Below are 19,175 nucleotides of genomic sequence, written 5' to 3'. Positions count from 1 at the left end.
AACGAAATGTTAGTCTTGAATTAATATATTCACTAAATGTTTGTCATGAAATCGTCCTACTTGTATGATAATTCATTTTAGATTCTAGAACTCTGAATAACTGAACACGGCAGTATCTGTCCAGCACTGCATAGTTGTGCAGAAGGCCCTGTTTAAGTCAAATTGTTTTATTTTAATAGTTCTATCAAATTCGATTTATTCTAGTTATTACATCAGCTGAGTAGGCGTGGTTACAGATAGTCTCGCGAGTTCAGAGAGATTAATGGGAGATTGAATGCAGCAATGATAGAAAGACGAAGATAACGTGCAATGGCTGTTATAAACTATCGAAGAGCGTTTGATTGAAGCCTTCGAGCGAGAGATTGGTCATAAGCATACAGATTGTAAGTAAATGGAAGATTTTCCACACGGATGGTTGGCTGATGCTGTGAGATTGCTACAGTTCGTTGGGATTACCTGTTGAGTTTGTCGTGTGCGTCATTAATGATTATATTTGTGGGTTCTCACGTTTAGCCACATGAAGCTATAATGACTCAGCAACTGTTACACAGATCGCCTCGGAAACTAATTTAGTTTATTTTCTTTATTATAGAACCACACACATAAACATCACAATTCTCACAAATTATACAAATATTGTCAGTACTTCACACATCCAGCGTGTCACTACACAGAAAAGGACATCTATTCACCACATCTGCTTGTTCAAGTCTCCGTGTGAGGATTACTACGAGTCCAATCATCTGTTTGCACCTATCCCTCCTTTCAAGTAGACATTACCTTGAAACTATCGGGACTTATCAGAACTGAGAACTACCTCACTGCACAATCTGAATACCTCTACATCTTTGAATCCTGTCTGTGCATACTGTTCTTTATTTTGATTATTTATTGTTGCGCAGGCCTGCAGTTTCCTTTATTTAGACAAATGTGTATTTCTATATGGGATTTACAGGTGTGAATAATTAGTACATACTGTAATTGAATCCTAATATAAGACTCTGGCCTTTTTACTCCTCTCTTGGTCACTGGACATGAATTAGGGATTCAGCCTTCTAAAGTGATTGGTATCGCAATAGTAATCAGTGCATCATACAGTCTCTAATACATTTTACGATCCTTCGAGCCGGAGACTATAACCTCTTTAGCCATGATGTCCAGACCTAGAGAGGAGACACTAAAGCCAGAGGCTGTCCACCTGCGTAGAATAACTGGAAAGCCACTGTATTTGCAAGACTACAAAGTTAGTTATATACAAAAACCGCTATTGACACCAAAGTCTAAAGAGTATGCAGGTGTCATTTCAGGATGATGGAAATCCTAGACAGATGTAACATACTCATTTGATGCCACCTAGAGATGAATCCCTCTTTGCAGTTCATGGCCGCGAACAAAATCAAATTTAAGGAACTGACAGACAGTCTAAAGAGAGTAGGCAGGTGTAGTTCAGGTATGTCAACTCCTTCATATACCTCACCCCATGATAGCAAGAAGGACTCACCACTGCCTGTTCCTGGCTACGATGATATATTATCCTTTAAGGGAACATGGCCCGTCTGATCTCTCTCACCGTCATACAGATGATGTTTCCTTACTGCGGCCCAGTATGCAGTCTCATGATGTTTCTTATCGACCAACAACAGATCCTTACTATCGCCGCTCAAGCGACAGAGTGGATTCCTTACATGAGGCTGTTTTGACTGATCGCTTTAATCATTCTTCAGGTGATTGGAGGTGAGAGTCCAATCATGATAATAGACAGTTACATACACCTGATCGTTCTTACCATTCATTGGGTCAGTCTGAGAGTTATCACCCATTGCACCCTTCACCGATGCATTATCGAGGTCCCACTCCGACAACCCCGATTTCAGTCATGATGATCCCAGAGAATTCACTCGGCAATGTCCTTCCTGACGATGCTTCTGAGTCCTTCAAGTTCCAAATACTTTTGGAGCATCTTGAATTGGAAGATGCCTTGCTTGTCGCTGACTGCTATAGTCAAAGTGGTTATCCATTCAGCAACACAATAATAGCGCTCACTGATGTGTATGGGCAGGCACATCAGTTGGCCTTGCAAAGGATTACTAACCTTATAGACTGGCACAATATCAGGAGTGGAGATGTGAAGTCTTTCAAGGGATTCGCTCTTCGTGTTCGAGCACTGGTCGGAATGTTAAATCAGTTAGGTAGCCCAGGATGGACTGAACTGAGGTGTGGCTCACATGTTTCGTGGCTTTTAGCTAAGTTGCCACACGATCTAAGAGCTAATTTCAAGAGATTCATTAACCCCCTCTTCTGACTCCTATCCCAACACTGCTGGACTTTGCCGACTGGCTGGAGTACGAGGTCCGAGTGCAGGTAGAAGGAACCCAGTATGGCACCTCTCTTGAACATGATAAGCACAGTGCTCGTAAGGACAAGAGAACTGTCTTTGTCCCCTGAAGACCGACTACCATTCTTCATGGTAGAGAGCTGAAAACAGGATCAGTGGAGATTCAAATGGCTGGACATACAGACTCAGACAGGCCACAGGTGAAGCCCAAGAAGTATTGTCCGTCATGTGTTATACAGTTCAGCACTACAAGAATCAGTGCTCCAACTTGCTTATGTTAAGTCGAGTAAATATGTGGTTGTATACCTGCACAGTTTTAAGCAGCTTTAATCACCTTTTGGTAACTTCATGACTTAACTGACAATGGAATTACGACACTGCATGCTCATGGTTTCTTTTCACTCTTATGAACCTGCTCTTTTAATGAATCAAAAACGGACAACACAACCATTGTAACCCTAGTCTCAAGTAACTCGTATTAAGTTTTGAGACATTCGAGACATTCTGAACAGTTCAAAGATGAGTCACCATTTAAATGCCTCTCAGAAAGCAAATGTAAGTTTCTCCATGTTGTAATAACAGAATTTGTAAGAACAAAGACTAAGTAAATAGATCTTTCTCATCAAAGAAACATGTTAAACTGTAAACACATCTCGATTCACACGCAGGCTGGAGTTCTTCGGCATAAAAGCAGGTCCTCAGCTCAACTCAATATAAGCAGGCGAGTGCACTCTGAATGGGTGCCAGTGGAGAAGTCTGTCTTTTCTTGTGTTGGCTAGATGTGCTCTTAGATAAGATACCTTATCTAATCAATGCTTTGTAAGGGTGGAAAAGACTCTTCTACAGGATGAACTATCCTTCTTAAAAGCAAAGTGCTTAACCTCCGATCAATACCCATCATTTCCCTTCTCTTTCTCTTTTCCTCAAACTTAATAGCGGCATTGATTTACGATCACGGTAATCATGAAAAATGGCATTGTGAAAAATCTTAACTATGCCTACACATTTGTCTTTTTTTCCTGACGTTGCTTGATTCAATCTCTGCACTTTAAGACAGGAATGTTATTGAAATAATAGCTGTGTAACAAAAAATTACTGAGATTTTATGTCTTAAGACACAAAGATTTGTCTAAAGAGTGTAATTATGCTGTCCTAAGATACCTTCTTCTCTCTAAGTTTTAAGGCAGTATTGCATGGATCATTTATAGAAAATGAAGCACTGCGCTGAGCTCAGTAGAAAGGTCTATTGAAAATAAATATATTTTATTCAAATGCTGTAGAAAAAAATACTTTTTACCCAGTATTTGAGTAGCATTTATTTTTGTTAAAAGTATCTAGTTGTTAGCTTAGCAAAATGCTAAAAACAAGCTCAACTGAAGTCAATTCTGGTTCATGTTTATCCTGCTAACCAAATACTATTGTAAATGTGATTATCTGGTTATTAGCCTAGCAAAGCTAAAAATAAACTCAATTGGAATCATTCGCGGTTTGGATTTACCATGCACTTCACAAACGAAACACCTGGTTGTTATCTTAGTAAAATGCTAAAGCCAAATTAATGGTGTATGCACAGCAAAATTTTATTTAATTATTTTCTGTGAGTAGTTTACATTCAAAGTCAGTGCAAAGGTGCAAATGACGTGATTTGGGTGCAAGATTTCCACAATTGCACGGTATATGCCTCAATTGCATCTTCCGCTTGAGTTGTTGCATTGTAGCCCAACCAGTCAGCAAAAAAGCTTATTTATACATCAGGTTTGACACACCCTGTTGTATCAGAAAATGGAGGAGAGCATTACACAATTATTTTATTTGTGAGAGTGACATGAAAATCTAGAGCGATAATGCTTTGAGAATATATTATTTTATTGCACATACAGTATTGTTCAAAATAATAGCAGTACAATGTGACTAACCAGAATAATCAAGGTTTTTAGTATATTTTTTGTTGCTACGTGGCAAACAAGTTACCAGTAGGTTCAGTAGATTCTCAGAAAACAAATGAGACCCAGCATTCATGATATGCACGCTCTTAAGGCTGTGCAATTGGGCAATTAGTTGAAAGGGGTGTGTTCAAAAAAATAGCAGTGTCTACCTTTGACTGTACAAACTCAAAACTATTTTGTACAAACATTTTTTTTTTTTCCTGGGATTTAGCAATCCTGTAAATCACTAAACTAATATTTAGTTGTATGACCACAGTTTTTTAAAACTGCTTGACATCTGTGTGGCATGGAGTCAACCAACTTTTGGCACCTCTCAGCTGTTATTCCACTCCATGATTCTTTAACAACACTCCACAATTCATTCACATTTCTTGGTTTTGCTTCAGAAACAGCATTTTTGATATCACCCCACAAGTTCTCAATTGGATTAAGGTCTGGAGATTGGGCTGGCCACTCCATAACATTAATTTTGTTGGTTTGGAACCAAGACTTTGCCCGTTTACTAGTGGGTTTTGGGTCATTGTCTTGTTGAAACAACCATTTCAAGGGCATGTCCTCTTCAGCATAGGGCAACATGACCTCTTCAAGTATTTTAACATATGCAAACTGATCCATGATCCCTGGTATGCGATAAATAGGCCCAACACCATAGTAGGAGAAACATGCCCATATCATGATGCTTGCACCTCCATGCTTCACTGTCTTCACTGTGTACTGTGGCTTGAATTCAGAGTTTGGGGGTCGTCTCACAAACTGCCTGTGGCCCTTGGACCCAAAAAGAACAATTTTACTCTCATCAGTCCACAAAATGTTCCTCCATTTCTCTTTAGGCCAGTTGATGTGTTCTTTGGCAAATTGTAACCTCTTCTGCACATGCCTTTTTTTTAACAGAGGGACTTTGCGGGGGATTCTTGAAAATAGATTAGCTTCACACAGACGTCTTCTAGCTGTCACAGTACTTACAGGTAACTCCAGACTGTCTTTGATCATCCTGGAGGTGATCATTGGCTGAGCCTTTGCCATTCTGGTTATTCTTCTATCCATTTTGATGGTTGTCTTCCGTTTTCTTCCACGTCTCTCTGGTTTTGCTCTCCATTTTAAGGCATTGGAGATCATTTTAGCTGAACAGCCTATCATTTTTTGCACCTCTTTATAGGTTTTCCCCTCTCTAATCAACTTTTTAATCAAAGTACGCTGTTCTTCTGAACAATGTCTTGAACGACCCATTTTCCTCAGCTTTCAAATGCATGTTCAACAAGTGTTGGCTTCATCCTTAAATAGGGGCCACCTGATTCACACCTGTTTCTTCACAAAATTGATGACCTCAGTGATTGAATGCCACACTGCTATTTTTTTGAACACACCCCTTTCAACTAATTCAACTAATTGCCCAATTGCACAGCCTTAAGAGCGTGCATATCATGAATGCTGGGTCTCATTTGTTTTCTGAGAATCTACTGAACCTACTGGTAACTTGTTTGCCACGTAGCAATAAAAAAATATACGAAAAACCTTGATTATTCTGGTTAGTCACATTGTACTGCTATTATTTTGAACAATACTGTATTAGGATTTGGTGTGCACATACCATAACTGTAATCAATCATGGTTTGTGTTTACCATGCACTTTGGAAACAAAACATATGCTAATAGGGCTGTGCGATTTGGGGAAAATATGTAATTGCGATTTTTTTTGCAGTAGACAACATTATAGTTTACATTAAAGCCTAATATAATTCCCATTATGACCCTTAACTCCATGAAATTTTCTATTGTGTTTTGGGAGGGGTTATATTGTTTTGTTTTTGTTTAGCAGGAAATATTAATTGTATTACTACTATTACAGAATTGACTTAATTATTGAATTTCACAGGAAAGATTAGTTTATTTTGTGTAAATAAAGAACTGTATTTAGTCAATTATTAAACAGTTACATAGGTTACATTTGTCTGTCATTTCGAAGCCAAGTAATCTCATAATCTCATACTCATACTAGTATTAATTTGCCTAACTATCGACCCTGCAGATGCCATAATCACACACACACACACACACACACACACAAACACACACTCTCTCTCTCTCTCCCACTATCCTTTTTTATGGTGGGTGTTTACGCAGTTTGTTAGAGCAGTTCTGATAGGGAAGAACGGAGGTGAGCTCACTCTATTGGTTAGTAAGGCTGCCACTCAAGCTGCCACTCAAGCATATGCTCTGGAACAGAGTAATATTGCGTCCACTTCACAGGATTTGCGATTAGCAAAATCGCAACGTCTCAAATCGCGATTGCGATTCGATTAATCGCATAGTCAATTGTGGGTTGAGATTACAATGCACTTCGTAAACGAAACATTTGATTGTTAGCTTAGCAACAGGCTAAAGCTAAACCCAGTGGGAATCATTTGTAGGACAAGGTTATAATGCACTTCACAAGCAAAACACTAAATGTGAGTATCTAGTTGTTAGCTTAAAAACATGCTAATGTTACACTCAACAAGAATCAAAACTTTGGGACACTTTTGTGCATGTGTGAGTTTTACTCGCCCATGTTGTTCCAATACAGTACGCCCTTCTTTCTTTTTCAGACCACAAAATGAGATTTAAAAAAAAAAGTTCTGAGAGAAAACAAATGGGGTTTGGTAAAAAACAAAAAAAAAACAATGTGTGTATTATTTAACAAAAATCCTGTTCTTGGCAATTGGATTCTGTTCATTAGCACAACAGTTAACTCCAAATCACCTAGGAAAGCAAACAAGATTGATAAAACAACGTGAAATTCAATGCTTACTTCATTCATTGAGTTGAATATCTACAGAGTGAAACTCCAGTTGACAGATGAACATCATGACTTGTTACGAAGAACACAACAGATATATTTCCCTCAGAGAAGAAAGTTCATGGATGGAATTGTTTTGTGTTTTTATTAATCTCGATTTGTCAAAATGGTGTACTCGTGTGTTTTTTTTCTGGGTGAGACAGTATGAACAGAGTTGCTAAAGAAGGACATGTCTTAAATTTCAGTCTTAAATTGAAAGAAGCCCATACGGTGTTGAAACTGTGACTTGAAGATGAAACTATAAAAAACATCAGCATGTTTGTTTGATATTGTTGTGAACCTTCTTGAATGGCAGAGAAAACAAGGACAAAACAATGCAGTTAATATTATACCGGCTGACATTCATCATATAAAGTGGGTTGTTCTTTGATATCTAATCTGAGGCTAATTGTGGATCTGCTTAATTAAAAAGTAAAGTAATTAAGACATTATTAGCATCCACCAGTAATAGATAAGCCTTTTGATTCATCGCACACATCACAAGAGGTAAACAAAGTATCCCTGGACTTTTGGCAAAGATTAGCAATGAGTTCATTTTAATAAAAGCTTTCATGTTGGCAAACTTGCTTTTAATAATCTCAAAATGGGTTTGGTGCATTGGTCTGTTTTCTTGCCCTCTCTGTATACTTTCCTAAACATTTCCATGCAGTGGTCTTCATTAAAAAAAAAAAAAAAAACTCATATTGTGCAGAAGGAGGGTTAAATGCTGTGTTTCTATTCAGGTCTGGGATCATAGTGTCATTCCCGAGGGGGCACTTCCTCCATCCAGGCCCACGTCAAGGGCAGTAATAGGTGAAACGCTTACACGCAGTAACACTGGATGAATAATGGAGAAAAATCAAATGCTCTTTAGTGACTCACAGCCAACAGCCAAGAGCAGGTGAGTGTGCTGTGTGTCAGAAAATGCCATTCAAATGTGCATATATGAGAATATGAGACATTTACATTATCCATATAATTACAGAGCCACAAAAAATTACCAGCATTGTGGAAATATACAAGATTGTCAAATTACACACAGCCTCAATCTGGCAGCCCAGATGTCTAATATCCTGCACTTTTACAAATGGAAATGGTATTCCTAAATATAAAGGCTTAAATCATCTAGGCAGCGCATTATCTGCTGGAGTACAAATCTAAAACGGTGCCTCAGTGGTTACTATCTATACGCGCAGGTTCGCGAAATGAGCTCGGATTAGTTTATGCATAATTAAAAACTCTCAAGATAAAGGCCAGGCTATGGATCACTTTACAGCCACACAAATGGAAACAAACCCTCTGCTAATTCCAGCAGATCCATTTGAAGCCATTATTAATGGAGAATCAGTGCAGAGAGCTGAATTAAAAAGGTTTGCTGGCTTTTTATGGAAAGGCTAGAAATATGATATGCTAATCGACCGTTCGTACGCTGCTTATTTGAAGCGGTAAAGGTGTTTCTATCTTTGAAGCGACACTGCTCTTTCTTCGATGTGATATTTAAATCACAGCAGTCGTGCGGCTTTAAATTATGCGAGCGCTTAGAGCCGAAAGGCGATCATTAAATGCCCGATCAGATAAAGGCCAGCAATTTCCTCCAATTACCAACCCAATCAACACCATCAGGGGTAAAATAACTGCATCAATAGACATGAGTGTGGGCGGTCTGTTTACAAAGGGGGAATTGAGGCCCTCGATTGGACAATACAACAGGAAGTGATACACACAAACATACACAGCATGCACAATTTCCCACGGCGTAATGCATTCGCTCAAAGCTTCCTAAGATGTGACTGTGTATACAGTATGTACTTACTGCACAGACTTGGACACCTGAGATCGGAACTTGGTAAACTCTCCTGGCGCGGTCCATTCAGATCCCAGCTGAAACACAGAACACACCAAAGGATTCCTTGAACATTAATGGTGTAATGTAATGAATGTGTAATTTGGCTTACTTAAAATGATCTGCTAAATGAGACTTCACTTACTTACAGGAATAGTTCAGCCCCCAAAATGAAAATCTGCTGAAAACTTACTTACCCTCAGGCCATCCAAGATATATAAATTTTGTTTGTTCACGGGGAACAGATTTGGAGAAATGTAGCATCGCATCACTTGTTCCCCAAAGAATCCTGTGCAGTAAATGGGTGCATATATATACTGGAGACATGTGGATTGCTTGTGGATTATTGTGATGTTTGGACTATCATTCTGACGGCACCCATTGACTGAAGAGGATCCATTTGTGAGCAAGTGATGCAATGCTAAACTCATCTCCATCTTGGATTTTCTGAAAATGTTCTTGTGGAAGAGATATTGCATGCAAGTTTTTAAGTACAATGAAGCCTTTTAAAGACAAAATGAATAACTGAGAGAAAATTCATTTTTGGGTGAACTATCCCTTTAATAAAAAAAAGTCTTACAATCAATTCTTTTTTATGTACACAATCCGAAACATCCGTTTCTTGACCCCCAGGGTGAGCGCAGCGATTTGCCCACCAAACCTCGGTAACTAACACATGCTTTTGAAGCAGTGATCCAGAATGAAATCTCCAGCGCTCATCCCAGCATGCCTCTCTTTAATTGTCATGTGTGGCGTCTCTCTCGCTCTCAATGCTTCTCTTCACAACACACATCGATGTAATGAATCATAATGCTTTCTGGATCATCCACGAGCCCCGCTGCCCTCAAAGACTCCTTTCATTCATCACACAAACACACACACACACACTGACCAACAAAGTCCCGCAGAGCTGCAGATTCCCCAGACTTGCCCCTCTATTCGCCAAACGGAGCGTGTTTACTGTCACACACCTTGCGCGGACATCAGCATCAACACATGTGTGACTCGTCCAATGCTAATCACATCCACTGCCAAAAACAACTCGTCTCTCGCAGGGATTAGAGGAAAAAGACGTGTGTGTGTGTGTGTGTGTGTGTGTGTGTGTGTGTGTGTATGTGTGTGTGTGTGTGTTTGTGCATCTGCCTCCAGAGGCCAAAGCTACAGTATATTTCCACTTTAAGGTGACTTTAGGAAAATGTGAGGGTAAGAGAAAACACTGAGTCAAGGTGTTTACCGGCAAGTTCAATACAATCCACAGCTTTCACTGTGGTTTGTAAAAGAGTAGGGTACAACAGCATCCAAAGTGTATGATTGCATTAAAAATATATACATTTGCAATGAACATTTATGGAGCAACAGATTTTGTGTGAAAATGCATCATACAAGTTGTATGGCTTTTACCCCACACACAAGGTAAAAGGCTTACTAGCATGGGGTAAGCCTATATAAATAACAGTACATAACAGGATTGATACAAATACTTTAGCTAAAATAATTTTTATAACGTATTAAAGTATCAAAACAATCACTTTAGCAAAGTTTGTACTATTTTCTGCTTATTTTGATTTTTTTTTCATATAAATATACTGCCATTAAAGGCAGGGTAGGTAAAACATGTATAAAAAACTTTTTTTTCAAATGTGTTTAAACTTTATTTATATATCAATACATAATTAAAATGTAAGTACTCTGAAAAAGAAAGTATAAAAATCGAGTGTCTGTAGACCTCTAACGACTGTTTTAAAGACAGCTCATTATTTCCATTCACACCACCCCCTCCCTTCTGGGTGCCTTCTAAAGCCACGCCCCCAAAACACATGAACGCGCGACTCCGACTACTGAGCTGGAAGACGCATTATTTACCTGAGACGAGCGGAGAGGAAGGAGCAGAGTGCATGTAGTGAAATCATGTCAGAATCACATGTAATAAAAATAACTTTATAATTATGAAGATAAACAAACAAGATGTATTTTAGTACTCACTATCAAGCTAGCATATTGATATTGGTAAAGTTTAAAATATATATTTTTTGATTCGCTAACGAGCTAGTTATCTATAAGGCAAAGCTAAAAACAGGTTGCATGATACACGTTTTTCCATTACCATCATTTACACTGTGATGAAGATGAATTTCATGTAAGATTCATAACATATACGTTGTTCTGCATGTAAGAGTTTCCATGATGAAAGCATTGTTGACTCTGATGAGGACTACACTCCAGAGACAAGTACCGCATCGTCAGCTCGAGGACAGGTCCGGGGTCGAGGGCGAAGCAGAGGAGGTCGTGCAAGAGGCCGTGCAACTAGGGTCCGAGGAAGTAGAGGCCGAGGACGGGGTGGTCGAAGTGCAGGGCAAGGAGCACTTGAGTTCCCTCAGTTCCAGCCATCGCTGGAAAGGCACGCCGATATTAACTCGCGTTTTATTTCTTTGTTTATCCAAAGACTTTTTGTTCATTGCCTTTTCTTGTACTGTTACTGTCTTCCTTTTTTTGCCTGGTTTGCCTTCACTAACTGCATAGGCCGGTACAGTGAATTTTGCTTGCTGTTTCTCTGCCATTGTTTTGGTATTCCTAGGATCCGTGCCTCTTGAATTCCTCAAATCAAACGTGCGTACGCAAGTGGGCAGGTCATGTGTGGCAAAAGGGTGGTTGCCATGGTTGCGAGAGAGTGACAGTCGCCTAAGCCAATCCTATGTTTCGTGCCGAAAGGAAATAATGAGCTGTGTTTAATACAGATTAAACGGTCTAGAGTCACTCGATTTTTATACTCTTTTTATCAGAGTACTCACATTTTAATTATGCATTGATATAAATAGAAAGTTTAAACAAATTTGGAAGAAAGTTGTTTATAAATTTCTTACCTACCCTGCCTTTAAAATATGTTAACATATTTTAAAATACAGATTTTTGTTTACAAAGTAAAGATTCATAAAGCATTGAAGGAGATCCCATTATAATTTAATATAGATTTACAGCAGTAACAACGAATGATATTTTATTATATGATATGATTAACATCATGTTTTTAAATATGATGGTTTAATTCTAAACATGGTGATGATCTCTAAAATGGACACCCAACATAATATATGATATTTATCATCTGAATGTCAACAAATGAAAAAGTCAGCCATCTATTAATTATCCTGTTAATAATTAACAGCAGGTGCACTTTTTACCCCAAATATCATAGTCTGACATATTCATTCGTTATTTAAAAACTGTTGCTTTATTTATCTTAAACAAAACTGTGAATCATTAAGAAGACCTTTGACTCAAAATATATTTAAATATATATTTAATAATTTTAGTGATTCTCATTTGCTTCTTAAAACTACAATATTTTTAAAAGCATCAAATATTAGATCAAGTAAGCACAGGATCAACTTTGCGCTGTTGCTCGCGATCGCGTCAAGGATCTGCCAACCTTGCAACAGCATCTTAAAAAAGGAAAGTGGGAAAAGGAAAGTTACTGTCTATGGGAGGTTCAGAGAACTTTGAGTTCAGAAGATGTGAAGGTCTTACAGGTTTGGAATGACATGTTCGCAATGTGCACATTTTTTTATTTTTGGGTGAACATGCTCTTTTTCAGAATCGACTCAAGTGGGTTAAGAAACTGTTAAAAATTTACTATAAGTACACTCAGCCTGACTTTTTCATTAAAATTATCTGAAAGTAGCTTCTTGAAAACAGAATTTTTAAGATCTACACTACAAGTGCACATTCAATACAATTAAGCAGACTTAAGACATAAGAACATTAAAAATGATATGGACACACATGATTATTCCACTCTAGTACCGTTTCCCTCCAAAACACTGGGAGGGATACCCATAATGCTTTACAGCTAGAAGTATTTCTATTTACACAGATGACTCATTTTTCTGCATGAGCTCCACAGAACATCCACCCGCTAAAGGGAAAAATGTGAATGGTACTTATGGAAAATTTGTTTTGAGCTACAGGGCGTTGTTGTGTAGTTTATAAAAGGGTATTCAGGGTGTTTTTCTGTGTTTGCTTGCTGGTCTGAGTCAAAAGAGTCCTCTCGTAGTCTCCAGATATGGAGTCATCCTTTCAGTGTATGTCTATGGGATTTTGTACGCATGTTTTATTGTCCATCAGGTGAGACTGTTAAAGGGATAGTACACCCTAAAAAACTTAATTCTGGAAGATCTTTACTCCCTTTCATGGCCAACTCTGGTGACAATCAATATGTCTGTTCACATCAGATGCCACAGGCCACCAAATAACAGTACATAACCAGATGTGCTGCGACACACAATAGACGTATCTTTTCATGTTAATCGATGTTTTGTATGTTAAGAGCAGAAATAAATAAAAATGTTTATACACTGAAATACGGCACATCAAGCAACAATTAATCACAAAACAGACGAACCAATGCTGTTGTTGAACGGCCATCAGTGTTGGGTGTAATGCATTACAAGTAACGTAGTCAGCTTTCTTTTTCAAGTAGCTAGTAAAGTAATGCATTACTTTTAAATTTACAACATTTCTTCACTGACACTTCTCCTTTCCCCATGTTAAGAGGAATATGGAGTGCAAATGCAAAAAGACAAAAAGTAACGCAAAACTATTAGTTACTAACGTAAAACAATTAGTTACTTTTTTTATGGAGTAGTGCAATGTTGTAATACATTACTTTTAAAAGTAACTTTCCCCAACACTGCTTGCCATGGTGCATTACAGTAAATAAGAATGTTGTGGATAAGTTCATTTATTTCAGTAATTCAACTCAAATTGTGAAACTTGTGTATAAATTCAATGCACACCGACTGAAGTAGTTTAAGTCTTTTGTTCTTTTAATTGTGATGATTTTGGCTCACATTTAACAAAAACCCACCAATTCACTATCTCAACAAATTAGAATATTGTGACATCAATCAGCTAATCAACTCAAAACACCTATAAAGGTTTCCTGAGCCTTCAAAATGGTCTCTCAGTTTGGTTCACTAGGCTACACAATCATGGGGAAGACTGCTGATCTGACAGTTGTTCACAAGACAATCATTGACAACATTCACAAGAAGGGTAAGCCACAAACATTTATTTCCAAAGAAGCTGGCTGTTCACAGAGTGCTGTATCCAAGCATGTTGAGTGGAAAGTTGAGTGGAAGAAAAAGATGCACATCCACCTGAGAGAACCGCAGCCTTATGAGGATTGTCAAGCTAAATTGATTCAAGAATTTGAGTGAACTTCACAAGGAATGGACTGAGGCTGGGGTCAGGGCATACAGACGTGTCAAGGAATTTGGCTACAGTTGTTGTATTCCTTTTGTTAAGCCACTCCTGAACCACAGACAACATGAGAGGCGTCTTACCTGGGCTAAGGAGAAGAAGAAATGGACTGTTGCCCAGTGGTCCAAAGTCCTCTTTTCAGATGAGAGCAAGTTTTGTATTTCATTTGGAGGCTCAAAGACTCAAAGACTTAGTCTGTGTGCACTAAATTTATTTTATCCATGATTTTCACAATTTGAGTTGAATTACTGAAATAAATGAACATTTCCAAGACATTCCAATTTATTGCAATGCACCTGTATATTCAATTGTTTGTAAAGACGTTGAGTTTTATCTTGTTTCCTATCCAGACACAATGTAATATGACTCTAGAAAAGCTGAGTCAATGGTTGGTTTTTGTGCTTTGCCATCTCGGCGTTAAGAGGACAAAACTTGTGAAAATGTACCATTTATCATAAGTTGCGGCATTACATGGTCTCAGCGAGGTGTTTTTTTTAAGTAATTATTCAAAGGTCAGTCTCTTTCACACACAAAGCTTTTGTTCAGTCTCAGAAGACTTGGAATATAGTGATAGTAGCACTTCACCATTTTCATCATTTCTGGTGATTGACGGCCCCTCTGCGTTATTTTTATTTATTTTTTTTCAGCTTAAGATATTTATCATTTTGGACACTGTAAATTTTTTAAAAACACTGAAAGTAAAGAAAGTCATTTAGGTTTGAAACAACAAAGTGTAAATGATGGCAAAATTTCATTTTTGAGTGAACTATCCCTTGAACTACTCTGTAACACAATTTGCCCGGATATTGGACATGTAGTGTATAACCTAGCAGCTGTATTTTTCATCTTTCAGAGGCGTCAGAGGTACTTCTGTTGGAGTTGCCCCACTGCTCCTCTCTCCGTTATGCTCTTCTGTCTATTTTTGAGCCATGTGAACTTTCCCCAAACACAGAATTAAATTGAAGAAACTCATTTCGTCTATCTGCGACCCCGGAGTCTTGAATAAATGGAAAGGGGGCAAATAGAGAAAATACGAGAGCAATAGAGTCACACCTCTATTATAGTGAAGCGAGATATTGCTCTTTGTTCTTCGTGTCTTTCTTCCCTCTCAGCTCTTCTGTTCCCACTTCATTCTCTATTTGTCAAGTCGTCGCCTCAAAATTGAAACGAATCTTCGCTAAATGAACCTTCAGACGAAACATTTGTGCGTCTATATTTGCGCCAACAGATACAATGAGTTTCTCTGTTTCCCCATCTACAGGTGACTGGAAAAGGTCTGTCGCTTCCGTAAAGAGTCGCTTGGAATTCCAGACAGGCTGCGATTCTTTTCTTAGACAAAGAGACGCCTCTGAGCCTCGGCGTTTCAATCGATCACACGTCTCTGTGACAGGGTATCGAGTCCTTGGCTGGCGAGCGTGAGCGCCAAGCTCCGTCTGAGCCAGACGTAATCGATACGCCAGTAAACCGCACATTCCCTGTACACTCTCTTCTGGCTGAGGCGCTAATTGTGTTTTACAAAGCCAGTGCTCCCTCACATTGTACAAATCTTCACTTCTAAGTACTGAGACCTCTGGGGAGTAAATCTAAATGAAATCCACCATGCAGTAACAGCAAGGTCCTCCGTTTGAGGAAATAACCGCCGCTGCCCGCAGTGGCTCTGGAATCTGATATTCAGAGACTAATGAAAGGAGGGCTGAATGATATTTATTCTTTAAAACCAACGCGACTCTAAACCCGTGATACAAACCAAACCGCAAGTTGAACCGTTCCACCCTTAATATATATATATATATATATATATATAGTAAATTTGTTTCACTGAATTAGTTTTCATTAACTAAGATAATAATATTAAATAACTTACCTTTCCCACATAGGCCATGAGACGAGCGTTGAGAGGACTGTCATCTGAACTCAGCCAGAACTCGGAGTTATCATCGGAAGAAACCGCAAACTGAAAATCACCTGCATATAAAATATACCTTCTTATTCTTTGATAACATGCATGTGAGTGATTGTGAGGGTTTGAACCCATTTGCACCTTGTTAATATGAACAAGCATTTACCATCTTTGTAAGGAAGGATGTATCCGAATATTCTCAGGCCATAGTTCTTCCATTTTGGAGCCACGGCCAGCTTCTTCACAACAGTTCTCGTCTGGAGAGATAAAATGCATGATTATGAAATTAGCATGTGGTGGGATGAGCAAAGACAAATAAAGTACCGTTGTATTTTTTAAACACCTTTGGAATAATTTAGCCTTGCTAAAGCTAATATTTTGGGTTCTTTCACACATTTAGCATAGTTTGACAAAATCACAGCTTGGTTGGAAGTGACAAAATATTTATTTCGTTTTTTTTTTTTCACACATCATTTAATATTTGAATAAAGCTCTTTGCTGACACTGCTGCCACCTTATTAAACATGTTAATAAACGTAAAAAAAAAGGCATTAATAGTCATAAAATTTATGGTTGTGTTGCAGATTATGCCAGAGAGAAAGTTATAATGTGTAAAATAATAATAATAATAATAATTTCACATGCACACACACAATAAATAAATTATATAAAAAATACATTTATTCTATTGTATGTTTACATTTTCACGATTTTATAATAAAACAGCACTATGAATAATGAAGACATTAAAACTGACTTTACATTAAAACTTTTTATGTGATTGTCATCAAATTGTTATAAAAGTTTTATATCTGTCATAAAAATCAATCACTGAGACATAATGGAGCTCATTTTATTTCAAATAAAACACCTCTATGAGTTCTGAAGCCGTTCCTGCTGTGTCTGTACAGTTTCATCCTGCCATAAATGCTAAACAGACACACATAATAACCTGTGTGAGACCAGAATCTCAGATATCTGTCATCTGTTTACAACAATCACAGAGACAGACAGACGGAGATAAAGAAGCGGAGGAACAGAGAGAAGGATTTCCGGAACAGAGTAAGTCTTTTCACAGTATGTGGCTGTACGTGATTTTAATTTGGGGTGAGTTCTGTCAGACATCTTGATCTGTGATCTATAAAAACAGGCCTGCCAAAAAAGAACCGAAAATGAAATATATAAATAAATGGCAAAGTAAAGTTGTGGAGGTGGGAGGACTGTGTAGGTGGTCTGAACTAAACAGAATTCACAAAGACAGATCAGGAGGAGCCAACTGTATAATTCCACCCATTACAACCTGTAGGGGCTTTCAATTAAATTCAACCACCCACACGAGGAGAGAACGCTGGAGGTTTGCAGACACACCTTCCAAAACCCTATAATAAATCAACAGAAACTGCAGTTTGCCATAAATCAAAGGAATACTTCACTGAAAAATAGGTGAGTTAAATGACAACAGAATTGTGCTATGGCCATGTCATAACAAAATAAAAGTAATACAAATAAATTAAATTAAATAATTTCATGGTGACATCAAATAATAATAATAAATGATTTTCATGGTTATAAACAAACAAATAAATAAATACATTTATTTATTGTTGACTCCAAAATAAATGTATTTAAATAACGACAACAATAATAATAATAATAATAATTTTTTTCATGGTGATAAATAAATAAATTAATGATTAAATAAATAAATAAATAAATTTATTTTTTGGTGAGTCCAAAATAAATGTAATTAAACAACAACAACAACAACAACAACAGCAATAATAATAAATTGTTTTCATGGTGATAAATAAATAAATGCATTTATTTTGTGGTGACTCCAAATAAATGTAATTAAACAACAACAATACATCCAAATAATTCATGATTCATTATCAAAACTAAAATATATAATCGTATAATTATTAAGCCAACAATCAACTTATATATTTTACTTATATTTAATAAACCAATACATTTCTACTTAAAGGCCATGTGAAATTGATCAACAAGTGCAATTTCATTTATTTTCCCTATTTGTTCATTTTATTTTTTATTTTTTATTTATTAGGTTTAATTTTTACTTCTTACGATGAAACAGGAAGTTGGGTTGGGCAGATTGAAGGGCTCTTTCCATTTTTAATAACGACCAACAGACTTTCATCACATCCCAGCCATGTAACCTGATTAACTAATTGCTAATACAAAAAGTAGTTGGTACAAGGAGGAGGGGCATTATTTTTTTGAGAGAATGGGATTGGATGAAATTCGGACACGCCCTTGAGTGCAGGATGAAATTCTGGATTTAAATTGTTCATTTTAAATGCATATATTTAAGATAAAATATTTGCATCAGATGCTATTTTAGACTGGATTCCATGAAACCAAATCTAAAAGCACTGAAGTTGTTTTTCCACGGAAGAGAAATTTATTTTCCAACTGAGTTTAGCACACTGACAAGTTCTTCTAAAGAGCACATTCCTCCCAACGATCACATAGCTGCTTGTTTACTCGGCTTTCTGCTAATATTTACTTTCCACCGTTTCAGTTACGCTTCACTGGGCTCACTGTGCAAATTTACGGCCGCTGTAGTGAAAGACGTGGGCTTGTGTTTTAAAATGCCTATCTAACCAAACACAGCGCTGTCACATTACTCTAAAACTCAATTATGTTTTTTTCATATCAGCGGGACAGCTGCCATCAAACCAAAACACGCTCCATATCCCTACTAAAGTTCACTGTACCAATAACTATGTATTTTGTACATTTTTTCCCCTTTTTTATAAGAATACAGACTTCACTATTAGTCTTTCCATTTAGCTCAACTCCATCATAAGAGTGTCTTCCATCTCATAAATCATACAAGCTAAACAGATATTCAATAATTAATGTGTTGAAATTAATAATTAACTCTCTCATCTAAAAACAAATTGTCCTCTTTAAAGCTTCCTGCTGTAAAAACCGGCCATGGGCCAATCAAAAAGACTACAAACTGTTTCAAGATTTGAATTAAAGATTCATTTTTAATATCTCATGCACTGCACATCAGTAAATCCACACCCGTTTTTGCTATTAATTAT

At 37.4% G+C, this 19,175-nt stretch overlaps 1 protein-coding gene across 2 annotated transcripts in view; it reads right to left on the bottom strand.

The window, feature by feature from the left end:
• Positions 1–19,175, bottom strand: part of LOC113043593 (N-acetyl-beta-glucosaminyl-glycoprotein 4-beta-N-acetylgalactosaminyltransferase 1-like) — a 145,632-nt gene that overhangs the window by 41,443 nt on the left and 85,014 nt on the right. For both annotated transcript variants that reach the window (XM_026203080.1, XM_026203081.1), the window contains exons 5-7: positions 16,265–16,355; positions 16,063–16,163; positions 8,910–8,977 (exon numbers count right to left, since the gene is read on the bottom strand). In XM_026203080.1, coding sequence (XP_026058865.1) covers positions 8,910–8,977; positions 16,063–16,163; positions 16,265–16,355 — 260 coding nt within the window. The remainder of the gene's footprint in view (positions 1–8,909; positions 8,978–16,062; positions 16,164–16,264; positions 16,356–19,175) is intronic.

Source organism: Carassius auratus, chromosome 25 (assembly GCF_003368295.1).
Source record: "Carassius auratus strain Wakin chromosome 25, ASM336829v1, whole genome shotgun sequence".
NCBI lineage: Eukaryota > Metazoa > Chordata > Actinopteri > Cypriniformes > Cyprinidae > Carassius > Carassius auratus.
This window is presented reverse-complemented; position numbering and strand designations above follow the sequence as displayed.